The sequence below is a fragment of the Cervus elaphus genome, chromosome 5, assembly GCF_910594005.1.
Source record: "Cervus elaphus chromosome 5, mCerEla1.1, whole genome shotgun sequence".
NCBI classification, from domain to species: Eukaryota; Metazoa; Chordata; class Mammalia; order Artiodactyla; family Cervidae; genus Cervus; species Cervus elaphus.
Window position 1 is genome coordinate 93,070,299 of NC_057819.1, and position 17,945 is coordinate 93,088,243.

The following is a 17,945-nucleotide window of genomic DNA, read 5'->3' on the forward strand; positions in this document are numbered from 1 at the left end:
CATCTTTAGAAAAAAGAACAAAAAAAGACCAAAAAAAAAAAAAGACTTCATCTTTATCCTTATTTGCTGAGACTAGATTTAGAAAAAAATTAAGGCTTAAAGGATGAGGAATTTGATATCTGGAAATGGCAGGCAGAAAAAGGAGTCACCTTCTTATTCTTCTTAACTGTTCTTGAGTCATGGGAAAGGCAGTCAGCTAGTGACCTGTGCATGCGGCCTGGGCACAGTGACAAATCTGCAACACCAAAGTGCCTTTCTGAAATTCGGTCTAGGACTCGCACTGAATACAAGGTCCTCCTCTTGCAGGGAATTGGCAGAGGGACAGCTGTACTCCTGTCCTGTCTCTTGGGAGGCTAGCATTACGCAGAGGTGCTCTCAGAAGTGTCACTCACTGCATGGCAATGCAGCTGGCCCATGCTGCACTCCCTAGGGGCTTTAAGTCAAGGAAGAGCAGTGGAGGGGGGAAGACAAACTTTTCCCCCACTGCTCTAATTACTTAAAACTCTGGCACTTTAAAACTAGAATGCATTTCCAGGAGCCTGTGCTGCATTATCATAGTAAATGCCATCATAAACTCAACCAGAATTTTCTACCAGGTTGGCCTGCTTAACTACACACCCAAGGAACAGCTGTTTATGCGCTGGGGGTGGGACAAGAAAGCTCAGAGATGGATTTTAAAACTCTTACCCAGAACTCAAAACAAACAACAATCAACTTCATCTATTTACTATTGTTCTAGCAACTTGTAGAAGAAAAAATATACCCGTTTCTGTTAAGAAGCAGGACACCTGCATTTCTAGGGTACCAAAAAACCCCCTCCTGGGGGCATCATAGCAGATGGTTTCTTGTATAACCTACATAAAACCTTCAAGCAAATAGTCTCTGCCTGCTATCTCCCTATTTACTGCTATCTGGGCTTAGATATAGATACATATAAACAGGTGAGGAATTCACTGCAATGTTCAAACCAACTTTTTGTTCTTGTTAACCGGGATCAAAAAGCTCACTAATTCATCTATAGTTATGTCCACCCCAAGGCTGTTACCTATCAAACTGAGGTGATTAAAATCTTCCTCCTTACACCAGGGCCCTCCATGTATGAGAAGTGCCTGTACACAGAAATTTTCTATTGTGGCTGGTGGGAGCCATGTGGTGGATTTTTTTTATACATCCTCCATGGTAACTTTCAGCTTTACTTTTTTCCTAAGAGAGGTCACCCAGAAAAGCTGAAATAGCAACATACCAAATCATTATAAGGTTCCCTCTACTGAGACACATCATCCTGAGTTCATGAAAAATCCTTTACTTACTGTCTCGACATAGACAACATAGGCAAAGACATTAAAGTGTGCTTAAATCAACCGTCTTTTACTAGATAAAGAGTAAAAATTAAAAAATAAGAAGATAGGGGAAGTGAAAGACAACCTACAGAATGGGTGAAAATACTCGCAAGTCATATATCTGACAAAGGACGTGTATCTAGAATACATAAAGAACTCCTACAACTCAGTAATAAAAATACAAATAACCCAATTAAAATCAAAGGATCTGAATAGACATTTTTCCAAGAAAATATACAAATGATCAAGAAGCACATGAAAAGATGTTCAATATAGTCAGCCATCAGGCAAATGCAAATCAAAACCACAGTGAGATGGCATGTCATACCCATAGGATGGCTTTAATCAAGAAGACAAGTAATAGCTAGTACTGAAAAGGATGTAGAGAAACTGGAATGCTCATACAGTGCTGATGGGAATGTAAAATGATGCAGCCACTTTGGAAAATAGTCTGGCAGTTCCTCACAGGTTAAATATAAGAGTTACCATATGACCCAGTGATTTTACTCCTGGGTATATACCTAAGAGAAATGAAAACAGATGTCCAAGAGAAAGCTTGCACTCAAGTTTCTATAGCATGATTATTCACAATAGCAAAAAGAACAAATAACCCAAATACCCATCAACTGATGAATGGACTTTAAAAAATACAGGGTGTGTGTGTATATATGGTAGTCATATATAGAATTGTTTTCAGCCATAAAAAAGAATGAAGTACTCACAGATCTTAGAAGGATGAACCCCGAAAACTCACCCAGCCCTTCTGAGTACCACTTGTACTTCTACTCAAGAGCTTAATAAAAAACAGTGTTTCATTCAACACACAGTAGTGACTATTTGAATTCCTTTTCAGTTCAAATTAAATAATTTATTTGCCTTTATGATCTGGCTTTTAAACAATTCTCTTGGAAACACTTGATTAAGAATTTTAAAAAGACCAAGACGAATCTCACCTCCAAGATTAAAATGAAGGCAGTACCTAAATATGACTTTTACAGATTTAAACACATTAAAAAACAAATAAACAAAAACATAAAACCCCCAATACCACAAAGGCCTCAAACAGTCCTAACATATTAGTGGAGCCCATCTGTAAAGTACTTTGAGAGCCTTAAGGAACAGCAAGAGATCGACATTTTGTGAGTAACCAACTCATCCCAAATATTATCCTTATATTTTTAAACAGTGTTTGTCTGTTATCTTCCAACTACAGCACTCATTTTGTTAGAACTGGTCCTTGAGCCCCACGTTAAGTTTACGAAGCCTTTGGTAAAAATAAATGAAATAAATCTGAAAAAAAAGTAAAGTTCACAAAGCATGCACACTGAAATTGAGTTAAAGTTAAATGTTAGTGGAACCTCGATGTCTGAGTGGATCATTTAAAAACAATACTACACATCCAGATTCCAACACAACACAGCAAATGCAAAAATAAATAAAATAAACACAAAACCAAATTAGGGTTGTTTTTTAAAGAAATCTTTTAGCCGCTCTGCACAGCATGTGGGATCTCAGTTCCCCCACCAGGGATTGAACCACATCCCCTGCAGGGGAAGTAATATTAACCACTGGACCTCCAGGGATGTCCCAGGTTTGTTTATTGTTGAATCGTTTTACTATGAGCCGGCGGAATAAAGGGAGGGAGTTCAGATGCTGCCATCTCCAGTTCTTCAGTGCCAGGCTTCTAAGCACTCAGAATGTCAGAAACAAAAGATTTGTAAGATAACACTAAAATAAACGTATTTTAATTCACCACTTGCTTGGTACTATTCTGACAACAACAAAAGCAGAAAAATCATCCCCTTAGAAGTTCGAACAGTATATAGGTTTTCTACAAGGCAGTTTTCTACTGTGTGTGTGAGACCTTTCTTGTTATGACTCACTGAAAATTAAATATGCAAAACTCCAAGCTGAGCTTAGTTTTGCCTGTGCACAGAGACCTTTTTACTCTCATTCTTCGAAAACCTCGTTTTGGATCTTGCTGCCAACACCAGAGAGAGGAAAGCCGGCCAACAATTCCAAATATAACATGCGGAGGCAAATGCTACAGAAATCTGTCTGACGGGAAGCGACCATGCTGAGGTCTGCGAGGGAGATGCACTTCTCACCCAGACCATTCTGGTCCCTCAGGCTGTCTGCAGCAAAATGCAACCAGAAGCAACTATTTAGGTTCCAGTCAGCCTCACTAGTGATGCCCTATGGTACTCACTTTGTCCCTGAGAACAATCCCATCCATCTCAAACAGAAAGATGGGTCGGCTGCAACTAGAGCTCTGCCAGTTTTCTAATTTTTTTTTTTAAAGGCTAATTTTTAGGGACCAGTCCATGGAGATCAGTATTTTCAGAAAGCTAAACAATTATGATAAAGGTCAGGTTCACCAGGGAACACTTGAAAACACCTCTTCCTGGTTCTCTAGGGGCAAATTTAGTAACCCTTACCACCACTCTGAATAATTGATAAACCAGTTAAACTTGGATAAAATTGATTACCCTATCACTTAAAAGAATATGAAGACATCAGCTCCTCAAATTCAATTCTTTAGTTAAAGTCCAGGATTCTGAGCACAGGACAATCCATTCCCTCACCCAGAAAGTTATCAGAGAAAACCCAGAAACAGGGCTCCCAGTCTAATTAAGAAAGGTTCCTCATACAGAGCACTGGCCCCTAAGAAAAGACAAGACAATTAAAACAGCTTATTGGACCACTCAATTCCTCCAGTAGGTTATCTTAGAAAAACCCCCGGGGTTATGGCCATGTCACCAAGTCCAGCAGGTAAAGTGTGCCTAAAATCACTTCTGGAGCATTTTACTAGATCCTGTTCACTGTGAGGCAAGCTGATCAGGCACACCAGAGATTGAAAAAGGACTTGTCTCCCGGAGCGTTGAATGGAGACCTACAGAGTTTGCAAAACTCTATCTCCCCTTTTGTACATTCTGTATAAGAGGAAAGTCATCATTACTATGCTTATGTAAATAATCCAGTCTTAGCCAGTTAAAAAGGGAAGCAAGAGAGAACAGACACACCTCCTAACCTCACTCTCACATGCCACAAATAAGTGATAATGGGACAAATTACCGAGAGCACAATCAGGAGTCAAAAATTTCTGACACTATTAACTGCTTGACCTAACTACTCCGGTTGAGATGGTTAAAGAAATACTTCTCTTGAGCTAGAGAGAGTGTGGGATAGGAAGCAGTAAAGTGGGATAAACCTCACTTGAAAGAAGGCTTCCTGCCTTTGTACCAGTATCTACAATGTTTTGTGACTTTTGTAACTACTCAGATACATCAATGTTACATTCAGTACTAGCATCTTCAAAGAGGAAACTGGAGATGTGAAACAAGGGCTGTCTCATTTACTAGGATTCTCAAATCTCTGATTACCAGTTTCCATTCATGGTCTAAAAAAAAAAAAAGTAGTCAATGAAATGCACAGTCTGAATCTCAAAAAGAAGGAAAAGCAAAGCGCCTCTCTCTCCTACCAGCTAAATTAGAACTGTTAATTGTTACAACTTGACAAGACTTGGACTCATCTAGTGCAAAGATTCAGGAGTTAGGTTTTAGAGTTTAAAAGCCCAATCTCAGGCAAAACAGCACACTTCCCCCTTGCCTGAGGTTTTTAATAAACAATTTCAGCTTGATTAAACAAATAATAAAGAGCTTACAAAAGTCTCACTCAATATGGGAATCACCCTTCTTGGTTAACATTCACTTCATTCGAGAGGTAAAATATTAACCCATGTTTTAAATCAAGGAGCCTACAATTCACTCTTAGTATGTATCAAACACAATCACAAACCAAACAAAATCAACAGGGAATAACTAGTAAGCAACACAACACCACCCAGTACAAATCTCTTCTGTGCTCAACAACAGCACAGGAAATATGACAGGAGATGGCTTACACCTTATAGGAAGCAAAGGCTAAAAACCACAGACCCTTCCTGCTGGCCTTAGTCACTAAGCAATAAAAATTTTAAAGCCATCAGCAAAGCTCCCTCCAGGATAATCATTTTTGTCCCTGCAACATTACAAGCCAAGATGGGGTGCTCTCCTGGGCAAAGGAATCTTGGGAATGGTAATGGGAGCTTCCTACAGAACTTCTGACCACAGACTTAATTTGCCCAGTATCAGTCATCTGTCTAGTAAGTGTTCCCCAAACTGCAATTAGTACAAACACACAATAGGCACTATTCCACCAACCTAGAGGCGGAATGTGAATGGAACTGTGTAGAGAGCTTAAGGAAAACCTCACTTTATGGTTTTTTTTTTTTTTTTAAGAAAAGGCTAAAAATGGCAATATCGAAAACGGGTGAGAACAAACGCAGCAGCCCCTCTCTTTCCCGCTCTCTCCCCAGCCATCTTCTCTCGCAAACATCTGCCTCAGTCAACTGTTGCTGAACAGAACAAGAGCCATCCGAACAAGATGTGATCGGGGTCCCGGCGCAGATGTGGGATTTTTGAGGAAGGCCGAGGTGACTTCTCTAGGCAGGAGCTGGAGTTTACACTCTTCTTGGTCGGATTGTTCTGGGCTGAACTGCTGAGGAGGATCAAGCAGCGGGCGACTAACCCAGGTCCCTCCCTCCCTCTTCGGTCTCTCGCCTCCCCTTGCGTTCAGTAAGTGGGGGGAAGAAAAAGCGCCTGGCTTTCCAGCTCTCCTCTCCTTAAAAATGCCCTCGCGGAGCCACCGCACACAGAACCCCGGCAGCAAAGAATTTTGCAGAGAAGGGTTCGCCGATCCGGAGCGGAGCAGTGAAATCGGCGCCCAAGGGCAATTTTAATTGTCTAACCCAGCTCGATTTCCTAAGAGGCGGCAGCGCGGGGAGGAGAGGGAAGAGGCAGGCAGCTCCGACAGGCAACAGGGGCAAGCGGCGGCAGAGAAAGGGGATCCCAACGGCAAGACCCCAGCCCCGGCCCCCGACGAGCTTCTGCCGAAAGGACTCCGAGGTTACCCCACCGTTCCCCAGGAGACGTCTGCAAATCATATATGCAGCCAAAATGGCGCTGAGAATAAAAATATAATTTAAAGGCGGGTCGCCATATTGTAAACAGAGAAGCAGAGCAGAGGCGGACTCGAGAGACACCCTCCATGATTTCTTCCACGACTGGGAGCGCCCGGGTGCCGGGTCCCTCGGGCCTGGACCAGGGCAGCTCCGGCGGCCGAGGGCTCCGCGCACCCACCCCGAGGCCAGCCCATCCCGGCAGGAGCCCGAGGGCGGCGGGCGGGCGCGCGGGCGGCGGGCAGCGAGCGGCGCAGGGCCCGGAGCTCCTCCCCTTCCTCCCCCGCCACCGCCGGCCGTGCCCCGCCGGCACCGTCCCGGCTCCCCAGCGACTTCCAATCCCAGATGGGGCACTCCGCACTCCTCCCCACCCCCACCTCGGGGTCCGGACCTACGGCTGCTCCTCCCCCTCAAACGGCCGGATCCGGGCCGCACCTGGGGGCGGGGAGGCGCTCGCCCCAGCGGCTGCAGAGAGCTAGCGGCTGCAAGCGCCCGTTATCTCGGCCAGCAGGGGTAGGCCGGGTGAAGGAATGTGCCGGGAAGGGTCCGCCAAGGGGCTCCGGAGGGGGTCCCCAGACCTTACCAGCACTGGAGATGGAAGGCAGCCGGGCAGTGGTCACAGCACAAGAGGTCCCCACCTTCTTTGCAGCTATCGCAGCTGTCGTGGTTGGTGGCCCTGCCGCTTCTCCGGGGCTCCTTCTCAGGCTTCCGACTCCGCTTTTCGGCCTCGTCCGTCTTGGGGGGAGCCAGCAGAGCTTGGATTTGCTGCACACACATACAAATGGCGTGTGTGCACACTCGGAGCTCCCGGGCGGTCCGTCGCCCCCCCGGCGCGGCTTCTCCGTCACCCACCCCTCTCCCCCCTTTTGTCCTTCTTCCTCCCATCCAGGCTGCTCCCAGAACCTTTTAGCCCCCGGAACCAGGGGGAGCCCACCCTAACCGCGTTCCTGCCGCACAACAACGAGCACCGCTTCTTCCAAACGGGGAGGATCAGAGTAGGGGGATGGGGAGAGGGTGCGCGGTTCCCTTCTCGCCACTTCCTTGTATGGACAGTGGGGGACTCCAAAGCCAGGCTCGGGAAAGGCCTGAAGCCGGGTACCCGGACGTGCTGGGGGAAGCACAAAGGGGCCGACAAAGAGGGGGTGGGGAGGCCCGCCGGTGCAAAGAGATGGAGTGGGCTGGCGCTTCGGGAGAGCGAATCGAGGGCGGCGGGTAGGTGAAACTGCTGCAAACGTCCTCGGCGGCTGAGCTCAGCCCCCCGAGTTGCAAAGATGGGAGGGAGAGTCTGGGTGAGGAAGAGCCCCCCCCCTCCCCCGGCCCTCTTGCGCTGCGAGCTCAGGGCCGGCTTTGTGGGGCGGAGGGCGGAGGTTCCCTCCCGGCGCTGGGGGAAGGGGATGAGGTGGGCCACTCTTACCTCCATCAGCCCCCCCGACGTGTCCAAGTCGTACACGATCGTCTTGGTCTCCATTTTCTCCCACATTCATCCACCTCCCGGGCTGGGCGCTTTCTGCTCCGGCCCCCCCAACCCCGGGGGGAGGGGGGAAGCGGGGGGAGGGGGCGCTCCGGACCCCGGCCCTTCTTCTTTTTTCCAAACACGGGTCCCGACTTCCTCGCCCTGGCTCCCCCCCACCCCCCGGCCCCCAGTCCCCGGGACGGCAGCGTCCTCCCCACGGGCCGTGAGGGGGGAGCGGCCCCTCAGCCCCGGCCCGGCGGCTGGCTGCACGGTGGGTCCCGGCTTGGGGGGAGTCAGGCCTCGGCGGGGCCTAGTCCCACAGGCTAGAGCCGGCGCTGGTGACCGCTGGTCCGGCCGGGAAGGCTGGCGGGCGCTGCCATCCCGGGGTTGGGGGGATCGGAGGGGGGGGGTGAGAGGTTAGGTGAGGTTGTGGTACGTGAGGTGACTGCGGGGAGGGTGATGGGGGGTGGTCCCCGGGCTCCGCCTCTCGCCGCCGCCGCCGTCTGCGTCCCGGCTGCCGCGCACTTGGCGCAAACTTACCGCGAGCGCCCGCAAAGCCACCCGCGCAGGCGCCCCGGGATCGCCGCTCACCGCGCGCAACCGCAGTGACAGCCGGCGGCCGGGCTCCCGCGCAGCCGCAGAGAGGGGGCACCCCCCGGCGCGCAGCCGCGCTGGCATTCGTCTGGAGGGCCGAAGCCCCGCCTTTCAGCCCTGCGCCAGCGTACTGAGATGAAAGGGCGGGACTTGCGGTCTCGCGCAGGCGCCTGGGAAAGCTCCGAAGGGTCACAGCGCAGCCGCAGGAAGACCGGGGCTCTTCATCCATTGGTGTTTGAGTGTAGACCAAGAGGACTGTGTTCCCGCGCAGGCGTGTTGCGGATGCTCCCCTCCCGCCCCACAATAACACAACCGACTCCGGCGCAGGCGTATTGTCACCAGAAGGCCCCAACAAGAATGCTTCTCCTTTCGCCATTTTGGTAGTGGGTTATAGACTACCATGCCCTTGGAGTCCTCAGCCGTGAACAGAAAGGAGCAAAGTGTGGTGTTGGCTGGCGCTGGTAGGCTGTCGGTGACAGCCTGTACTCCTAGGGATGTAGTACTGGACTGTTTGGTTCCAGCGTCAGGTGTGGCTGGACCAGGCGCCATGTTGGTAAAGAGAAAAAGAAAAGCCATCGCGACGGAAAACGATGGTTTTGGTGTCGCGTTGGATGGCTTCTGTTCTCTCTTCCCTCCCGCTCCCAGCAGTAAATTTTAGCCTGAGCATCCCTGCCTTTAGCAGTGATGGCACCATGGAGGTCCGCCTGCCCGATACAAACCTCTTTTGATTACTGTCTCTGAAAACTGCCCTCCAAGAGAAAGCCAAAGGTTAAGAGTTTGTAATGCTGACAACGCCCAGCTACCTGCCCGCAGTGGACTTCAGCTCCCAGTTTGCAACGCGCAGAGGTCCAAAGGGCGAAGGGAGAGCATTGCACCCTGGGAGCAAGAATCGCGATGGGTCTGGTGGATTCTGGGAGCCGTAGTTCCGTGTGCGTGCGATGCAGTGTAATGTAGTATGGACTCGGGGAAGAGCGAGATACCTTTCAGAGCTGCCACTGTATGCTGGGATTTGTAGTCTGAAGGTCTCACCTCGGACTCTGGGCGGGGCTTCACGCTCTCCACCGCGCCCGTCCCTCCCCTTGGTGCCATCTACAGAGATGGCCAGTTGCCTCTGCCTGACTGTAGATGAAGCGGTGGAGGAGGGAGGGGCATCATTGTGCCTGACACGAGGCGTTTAGTTGGCATTGTTACCAGGTAGCTGTGTCCTGGCTCACTTTTGATGTTAAGGTATACTTAGCATTCTCAGAAACCTAAAACTGGAAAGGGCTTAAAAACCATCTGTATTAACCTCTTCATTTCCAGATGCAGAGAGAAGAGTAGTGATTTGCCTAGTTCACATAGTGAATGTATGGCAGACCTAAGAATGAAACATATTTTTTAAATTCCCAGGCTAGGATACTGTCTAACTGCCTGAGAGGAGTTGCTGCTTTGGGGTGGGGGATAGTAAGGAGGATGAGTTGTATAGGGTGAGGTCGTGGGTGTGTGGTCTTTGGTTTCTGTTCTTCTGACTTTCCTAATGATCCGGTTGGTGCCTGGGAAGAATAATAAAGTCCTGGGTCTTATTGATCAAGCAGGGGAATATGTCATGTAGATCGGCAGTCTCTACCCTCTACCAGCCTCAGCAAACAAGAAATCTTAGTGACTCGGACAGAGATGTAGCCTTCAGAGAGAGAAGGGCTGAGCTAGAAGTATGGAAGTGGCTGGACCTCATGTCTTCTTAGTGTTTCATGCTACAGATGCTCAAAAATGGGTATATCATGTACCCTCTCCTACTGGCTTCCTTTCTACAACTCAGGGCCCAGCCGTGCTGCTGTGTCAGCCTGAAGGTATTATGGGGCAGATAAGTAAGCAACTGGCACATGCCCAAAGAGCAAGGCTTTGCTTTGGTCAACACCATCACTGCAGTTGAGAACAGAAATAGGCATTAATGGGCTAATGAGGGAAATACTACTTGGCTCTGTTGACAAGTACCAGGGGAACTAATCACTCCACACACCTTCCTCTCAGAAGTTGGAGGGTGAGGTCAGCCCAATGGGGCTAGCAGTTGGTGCCACCTTGGAGAGCTCCAGCCCTGGATGTGCCAGGGGGATTGAGGCGAGCAGGTGGGATACACATGCCTTTGGAAGTGACCTCTTGTGGCTAATATAGGCACTACATTCTGTATGGGCTGGAGCCTCTCCATCCTTCAAGGTGGCTTGTGGTAGAACCAGGAGGTGGCCAGCCATGAGTGGTCCAAGATCTCCGAGTTGGATAACTGTAGAAGTTCTGGTTGCTGCTACCATTTCCGTCTTCTGGCTTCTGAGTGCCCACAACTCCCTATTGTCTTCCTTTTGCTCTTATTCTGGAGAGCAGCCATGCAGAGCACACCTCTAAGCATGGATGTGCGTGATGCAGACCAAGGCTGGCTAAGCACATCTCAGGAGATGCTGGGGGCCATAGAGAAGGGGCAGAGATGCTGAGAGGGACTGAACAAGGCAAACTTAAGCACATCCTTTTCAGTCACCTCTTTCTGGAATCCATGGACACGGCTTTTGTTAAATTAGGAGCTAAGCCCCTAGGCTGCATTGCCTCTGCACCTGACAGTCTGGATGTTCTCTGAGGCCAAGACAGACTAGAGCCTCACGTTCAGGGGCTCAGTCTCTGATTCCTATTCCAATTTCCTAAACCTTGCTAGCTGGAATGAAGTGAAGGAGGCGTCAGGTTTTCTGGGCCTTTTCAGCAGTACAGTGCGTTTGAGGACAGACTTAGGACTGTGCCAGGCTTTGGTTCTGGACCTAGCAAAGAGGGGGAAGTGAAGCACTGGGATGGCTGAGCATTTGTTTCTGGGTTCCCATACCCCTGTGGCACCAACCTTGGGGCCTCTCACTGCACATGCCAACTGTCACACTGATCTTGTTGAGACAGTAGTCCCTGAGGCACTGGCATGTGGTTACATTTTGTTTTTGTTGGCTTGACTGCATGTGGGGCTTGCAGGATCTTAGTTCTGTGATCAAGGATTGAACCCAGGCTGTCCAGTGAAAGTGCTGAATCCGACACTGGAGCCTCCAGGAAATTCCCATGACTGGTTTTTGATAAAGTCTGGAGATGATCAGTTGGTAGGTTTAGCATGGCTTCTGGCCCTCAAGTCCATATCCCATTTGTCTCCCGTCTCCCTTCACTCCAAGAAAGCACCATCCACCAGGCCATTGCTTTTTTTTTTTTTTTTTCTCCAAAAACACCATTTTAATAAGGAAACAACAGAAATAGAAGATTGTTCTCTGACTGGAGCCCAGACCCCATATAATACATTACATGTACAAAGTAGCCTGCAGCCAACTCCTGGGCCTCTCCCTGGGATGCTTTGACCCCCTGTTCCATGCCAAATTCCTGCACCCGTGGACCTCTGCTCATCTCTAGAATATGCCTGCCACTCCCCTTATCCCAAAACGCAGTTGCCAGGAGGGAAGCCTGACAGGTCGCTGGGACTGGAGGAGGGGAAGGTGGGCAAGAGGGTGTTTTTCACAGCCGGACTGATGTCAGGGGAGGGTCTCCCTCTCTTAGGGTGTAGGGCCGCCAGGGGAGCAGCGGTGGGTGTCCTGCTTTGGTGTGGAGCATGAGTGGTGTGGCCTAGGGAAGCCCAACCTGAGCTTGGGGTAGAGTCCCTAAATCCCTTACAATCCCTTAGCATTATTGCCTCCACCAGGAAGGGGCAGGAGGCAGAACTGACCATTCCTGGGGCCTTAGAGAAAGACTAGAGATTCCCCCCAGGGGACTGATGTCAGCATGCCAGGACTACCCAGAGGTCACTGTTGAGAGCGCTTTTGGCCACTGGCAACGGCCCTGTGAGGAGCACCCTGGCACAGTTTCCGCCGCTGTCATGCCAGGGCTGCTGCATGCCAGGGCTGGAGGGTGGTCACATGGAGGGAGGTACTCCGCCCTGCCTGTGAATTCCAGCCTGGAGGTCCCAGGCCTGAGAGAGGGTCAGGAGAATGCTGGTTCTTGGTGCGTGTGCTCCAGCTGTGTTTGGCCTGGAGGCAGATGCCCCTGACTTGGACCCAAGGAAGGGCCCTAAGTGGGCAGTGGTCCCAAGAAAATAGGCCCCGGTGGGTAGTACAGGCGGGAAGCGCACAACTTCTTGAGGGACTGGCGGCATCTCTTCCCAGGTGGTATGTACAGGAGGTGGAGGGCAAGGGAGCAGGAAGCTGGGAGCTCTGCTGCTAGACTCGGATGCAGGGCGGAGCCGGCTTCCCCAGGCCGCCCCACCTAGATGGAGACTTCATATTCTCTCGTCTCCTGCAAAGGAAAGAGACTTCTGGGAGTTGGAAACTTGTCAAAGGCTCGCCAGCCCACAATCCACCTTCCTGAGGAAAAAGGAAAGAGTGAAGGGGCTTGGCAGGACCCGCAGGGGTACCTGGCCAAGGGAGCACAGAATTGGGTCCTGACTAGGGTGTCGAGCCTGGCCTGGGTACTTACTCCAGTCTCGTAAGTTGGATTATCAAACGCTGACTCCACGGTGATGCGGTCATAAGGGCGGGGTCGTGTCCGGGGCAGCTGCAGGGGGCTCTTCCCCTGGAGCCTGTGCAGCAGAGAAGCCTAGGAGTCAGGAGTGCTGGGCAGGAGCGGGTCAGGGGTGCAGGGCAGGCAGGGAAGCCGGACTCACCTGCAGAAGTAGAGGTACACACCTCCCACCAAGAGCGCCATCGCCACCAGCGGCAAGAAGATGGCAGCTGCGATGTGAGCAGCATCCAGCGTGCTGGAGGCAGCTGGCACCTTGGCAACTGAAAGCACAGAGGATGGGGCTAGGGCAGAGGGCCCTGTCGCCTGGGTCCCACATCCCCTCGTCTCTGCCCAGGGGCAGCCAGCCGCCAGCTCCCTCTAGCTGGTGGGGAAGGAGCTTTTTGCCCCCTCCTAGTCCCAGATCTCTCTCTTTCTCTGCCCTCCCTCCTTGGGGAGCCCACAGCCTGGAAGCTGTGAGAACAAGGGGCAGGGAGATTATTTCCCTGACCCTCGAGGAGGTTGGGGGCTCACCATCCAGGCTGCGGCCGCTGTAGAAGCCGTCCAGAGAGGCTGGAATAAGAAGGGAGGGCCAAGGGCAGTGGGTGAGCCCAAAGAGCCAGACCACAAAGGCAGGGAGTGGGCTGGTCATGGGGAGGAATTTGTCCAAGGGGAGCCCACCCCAGAGTTTGTCACCAGGTCAGAAGGATCTGGCAGACACCCGGGAGACCAAGAATAACAAGAAGTGGGGGTGCGTGGGCAGGGGGTTTTGGTTCTCGGCCTGTGACATCTTTGCCAGGGTAGCCCCGTGGGCCAGGCAGAGGTTCAGCAGATGGCAGGACACTCACCAGCCCTACAGATGGGCGGGGGGTCACTCCAATGTGAGGGGTGTCCGGGCACACACTTGATGCTGGCCTGGCCCTTCAGCACGTAGCCAGGGGCACACGAGAAGTGGACAGTAGCCCCCGCTGGGTGCAGCCGCTTCTCGGGACTGCGGGCACCATTCTCAGGGGCACTGAGGCCGTGGCATGGTTTGAGCTGTTCTACTGCAAAACAGGCAGGGCCCAGTGAGGGTGCCGGACCCCCAGCCGCCAGAGGCAGCAGCCTCCCACCTCCCCGTTTGACACTCACGGAGACATTTGGGGGCCCGGTCGCTCCACTTGGGGCTGCTGGCTTGGCGGTCATGGCAGGTGAGGAGGGCACTACCCGTCAGCACAAAACCCTGGTCACAGATATACTGCACGGTGGCCCCCACGGGGAACTTGGGGCTCGATATGAGGCGTCGGCTGTGTTCCACGTCCCCAGGGTCATGACAGGAAGTCACTGAGGGTAGGGAATGACAGAGGGAAGAGGCCCAAGTAGAACTCAACAAAAACCACTGCATACTGGTTTGGTTTCAGGCCTGCCAACATCTTCATAGCACAGGGCTCCACCCCTATTTATCTGCCCCTACCATTGTGCTGGTGTTTTCTCTCCATCTGTCCCCCTCCCCATTCACCAGAATCAACAAACAGTGATGGGCCACATACCAGGAATGGAAAACTTGGAGTACTTGGTGGATAACCCTATGAGAAGGTATGATCCCATTTCACAGATGAGGCAACTGAGGCTATGACTACCAGCTAATAACAGCTAGAGTCTGGATCAGAATCCAGGAGAGAGGCTTGTAGGTTGCACTGGGGAGAGCGTGCGGAGCAGGTACACTCACCCCTCTGGCATGAGGGCAGGTCCTCACTCCAGGTGAGGTCCCACTGGCACATGAGGACGCTGGAGCCCACCACCTGGTAGCCAGGGTAGCACTGGTAGGTGACGACGGTGCCATGCACCAGCTCAGGCTGCGACGGGCTCTTCCAGCCATTGGGGATCTCAGGTAGCTCCGGACATGTGTCATTACGGGGCACCTCTGGGGGCAGCAAGATGCAGGCCCTCAGCAGCACCCAAGGGAGACTGTGCCAGCCTCCCTCCCCTCGAGGGCACGCCAGCTCCTGCCAATTCGTCCAGGCCTGGGCTGGCCTGGGCAGGTTCAGTGATCATGCCTTCCTGCTCAGGGGTCCCTCCTTGCCTGTCTCCTAGGCTCCAGGGTCATCACCTAAGCTTTGGCCTTACTTCCAAAAGCACATTGGCCAATTCCTCAGCCTTGAGAGAGGAGCCGGGTAGGGTGGGGAAAACGGTCACTTCTGTCAAAGATTGTCAGAAAGGTAGAAATGAAGGCCTTTCCTCAGTTCCCTGTTTCTATTAGGAAGTTCTTCCCACTGTCTACCCAGCTCCCTTTAGCAGAGGCTTGCTTCCTCTCACTGGGCCCTCAGGGGAGATGGAGAATAAGATTAGCTTCCCGAAGGTGATGCCTGGAATGTCCCAGCTTCCCCCAATCAGATAAGAGTGCTCAGACTCCTCTCCTCCCTGGCCTTTCTGACTTGCCGAGGCTGGGGGTCTGCACCCTGGCGTCGCTTCTACCCCCCGCAGCAGGTCAGGGCAGGGGCAAGCTCACCAAAGAAGTGGATGACGAAGCCCTGCTGGTAGCCGAGCACTGAGGCCCCGGGGTCCGACTGGAACTGAATGGTGACATCAGCCATGGAGGTAAAGAGCTTGAAGTGGCCACGGGGCCCAGAGTACTGGCCCAGGACCCGAGCTGTCAGGTCGTCCCCGTCATAGAAGGTCAGCACGTCACCTGTGCCTATGCGCAGCCTGTGGAGGGGAACCGTCAGGCAGGGCGGGCCGGGGGGGCCCCCAGGACAGGATGGCTGAGAGAGGGCCCCAGATCCCGGGAGGCAGCCTGGCTGAGCCCAGCGGGCACTCACACTCGGACGTCCAGCATGATGCGCTTGTCTTCCTCCACGTGCACACCCCAGATGCAGTCCTGCCCACGGCCGTATGGCTCTGGCCAGTTGGGGGAGAGCACCACGCCGGCCGAGTCTGTGGTCTCCCCACTACACACGGCTGGAAGGCAGGGGAGCCGCATCCCCTCGGCGTCCCCCCCCCCCGCCCCCACCCCCCGCAGCCTGGGGCTGCCTCCTGCCCACAGGAGTGCCTGCCCACTGCTGGGACCCCCCACCTCCTCCTTGGGGTGGGGGAGTTTCAATCACATGTGTCACCGGGCCCTGTGGTCCCAGGCCCTGTGGCCGGCTGCCTCGTGCCCACCCAGCTCCCTGCCCCCAGCAGGCCTAGCCTCTGATGCCTACTGACCTCGGCAGGCGGGCTCTGTCTCATTCCACTGGGGGTCGTGGGGGTCCACGCACTCAATGATGATGGAGCCCTGCTCCAGAGTGTAGCCGGGGTCGCAGCTGAACTCCACGGTGGTCCCCACAGGGTAAGAGGGTGCGCTGCTGCTGAAGTTGCCGTATTTGACAAAGGGCTCATAGCAATGGCCTTGCTGGAAGGCTGCAAACCACAGGACCCAGCCCAGCTCAGCTCAACCGGGGCAAACAGGGGGCAGTCGTCCTACTTCCCTCCCCAGGGCCTTTCTCTTCCTGATGACAGATGTGTGTCTGGGTTTGGAGCAGGGGGTGGAGCAGCCCAGAGCATCTATCCTCAGGAGGCCATCACCATTGTATTCTCAGTGCTGAGTTTGTGCTTAATACACAGAAGGTGCTCAATACATGTGTTTTGTTTTTTTTTTTTAAATAAATTAATGACCTCATGCTTGCATGAGTGGTGCTAGAATGTCTCCTGCAGCAGTTCTTCCGTAAGGGTTGGGGCTATTTTTATTCTTCAAACTCTACAGAACTGATTCTCTTGGACCAGAGGGCCTGGGTCCAGGCAGGGGTCTCCTGCAAAGATGGAGTGGAATCCTGAACTTCAGGGGATGAGTAAGGAGAGAGGACCTGGGTGGCAGGTGAGCAAGGGGCGAATTGGAATGCGTGATGAGGGAATCGAGGCAGAGAGGGAGGGTGTGAGAAGAGACCCTGGGCTGGAGACCCCCGCCCCCGGTTAGGCCCCAGCAGGCTCACCCTCGTAGCGCAGGGCCATGCCCGCCGCCACCCCACTGCTGTCAGTACTGAGTTCCACGAAGAAGTGTCGGCCGGAGCTGAGCAGGCCCTCAATGGGCAGGTACTCCACCTCGTAGGAATCATACACGGGCGGGGCCTCCACGTTGTCCCCATTACGGATGATGAGCCTGGGCCACGAGAGCGGCAGCTGCGTGGCTGGTTGCTGGGTTGGGTGGGGTGAGGCCCCAGGCTTGGGTACCATCCCTCCGGTGGGGTACTACCAGGCCAGGCACTCCGATCCCACCAGGACACCCCCCTCACCTGTCGTCATCCTCAGCCAGGGAAACCTTCTCAAAGTGCAGGTGCAGCCGCTGGCCCTCGGGAGCCTCAAGCAGCCAGTGGCAGGTGAGGTTGTTGCTGTAGTTGCCCGGGAAGCCGGGGGAGACGATGCGGCCGGTGGTGGCGTTGCGGATCACTCCACCGCAGGCAGCTGTGAGACCGGCCGCACTGTGGGCTGGGCCCCGGCTGGACCCTAGATGGCCTAGCAAGCCTCCGCGCCCGTCCCAGCTCCATGCCTTCTGCACGGGGCAGCAGGGAGCTTGCCTTCACGGCTCTGGAGGTCATTCCTTTGCCCCTGTGACCCTGCAGCTCCAGGCAGCCAACCTCCTAATCTTTCTCTCCTCCAGGACCATTCATGTGCAACTCCCTTGACTAAGGGGAATCTGCGGCTGCTGAGCCACGTGGCCCTGGGTGAGTCACCTTTCCTCACTGCTGACTTCTCAGGGAGGCCCTCCCTGATTCCCCCTCCCAGATGAACTTTATTCCCCTTCCCAGGGTTCCAACCTTCTTGGATTTATCTGCTGCCTCTGTCTCAGACCAGCTTCCTAAACCAGCTATTTTTGGAGATGTCCCTTAACTAGGCCCTCCAGGGCAGGGGCCAGGTCTTTTCAAACCAGAGACAGAGTTGGTATTCAATGTTTTTTTTGGATAAAATGAATGAATGACTATGAAAAAGAGAGAAGGACTAGATCAGGGATGACAGCACCTGGTGGGCATGCCCTTCACCTCCAAACCTTGTGCCTGTAGCAGGCCTTGTTAGCCAGGAGACAGTCTTGAATCAGCATCACTGCTACTGTCAAAAGACAGGCTGACCCCTTTCC

The 17,945-nt window shown here is 53.0% G+C and overlaps 2 protein-coding genes across 7 annotated transcripts in view; both read right to left on the reverse strand.

The window, feature by feature from the left end:
* Positions 1–7,888, reverse strand: part of PHF12 (PHD finger protein 12) — a 38,996-nt gene extending 31,108 nt beyond the window's left edge. For all 4 annotated transcript variants that reach the window (XR_006341191.1, XM_043903231.1, XM_043903230.1 and 1 more), the window contains exons 1-2: positions 7,754–7,888; positions 6,923–7,104 (exon numbers count right to left, since the gene is read on the reverse strand). Coding sequence is in view for 3 of the 4 variants with exons in the window: in XM_043903231.1 (XP_043759166.1) it covers positions 6,923–7,104; positions 7,754–7,819 (248 nt within the window). In the remaining variant the exon portion in view is untranslated. The remainder of the gene's footprint in view (positions 1–6,922; positions 7,105–7,753) is intronic.
* A 3,705-nt stretch (positions 7,889–11,593) lies between these two features.
* SEZ6 (seizure related 6 homolog) overlaps positions 11,594–17,945 on the reverse strand; it is a 47,705-nt gene continuing 41,353 nt past the window's right edge. The window contains exons 6-17 of one of the 3 annotated variants that reach the window (XM_043903237.1): positions 17,107–17,275; positions 16,807–16,973; positions 16,043–16,237; positions 15,658–15,796; positions 15,348–15,544; positions 14,568–14,762; positions 13,991–14,182; positions 13,708–13,902; positions 13,394–13,432; positions 13,026–13,143; positions 12,839–12,941; positions 11,594–12,674 (exon numbers count right to left, since the gene is read on the reverse strand). In XM_043903237.1, coding sequence (XP_043759172.1) covers positions 12,642–12,674; positions 12,839–12,941; positions 13,026–13,143; positions 13,394–13,432; positions 13,708–13,902; positions 13,991–14,182; positions 14,568–14,762; positions 15,348–15,544; positions 15,658–15,796; positions 16,043–16,237; positions 16,807–16,973; positions 17,107–17,275 — 1,742 coding nt within the window. In that variant the 3' untranslated portion in view covers positions 11,594–12,641. Of the gene's footprint in view, positions 12,675–12,838; positions 12,942–13,025; positions 13,144–13,393; positions 13,433–13,707; positions 13,906–13,990; positions 14,183–14,567; positions 14,763–15,347; positions 15,545–15,657; positions 15,797–16,042; positions 16,238–16,806; positions 16,974–17,106; positions 17,276–17,945 lie in introns of all 3 variants that reach the window. The other 2 variants (XM_043903236.1, XM_043903234.1) reach the window with 2 other exon arrangements.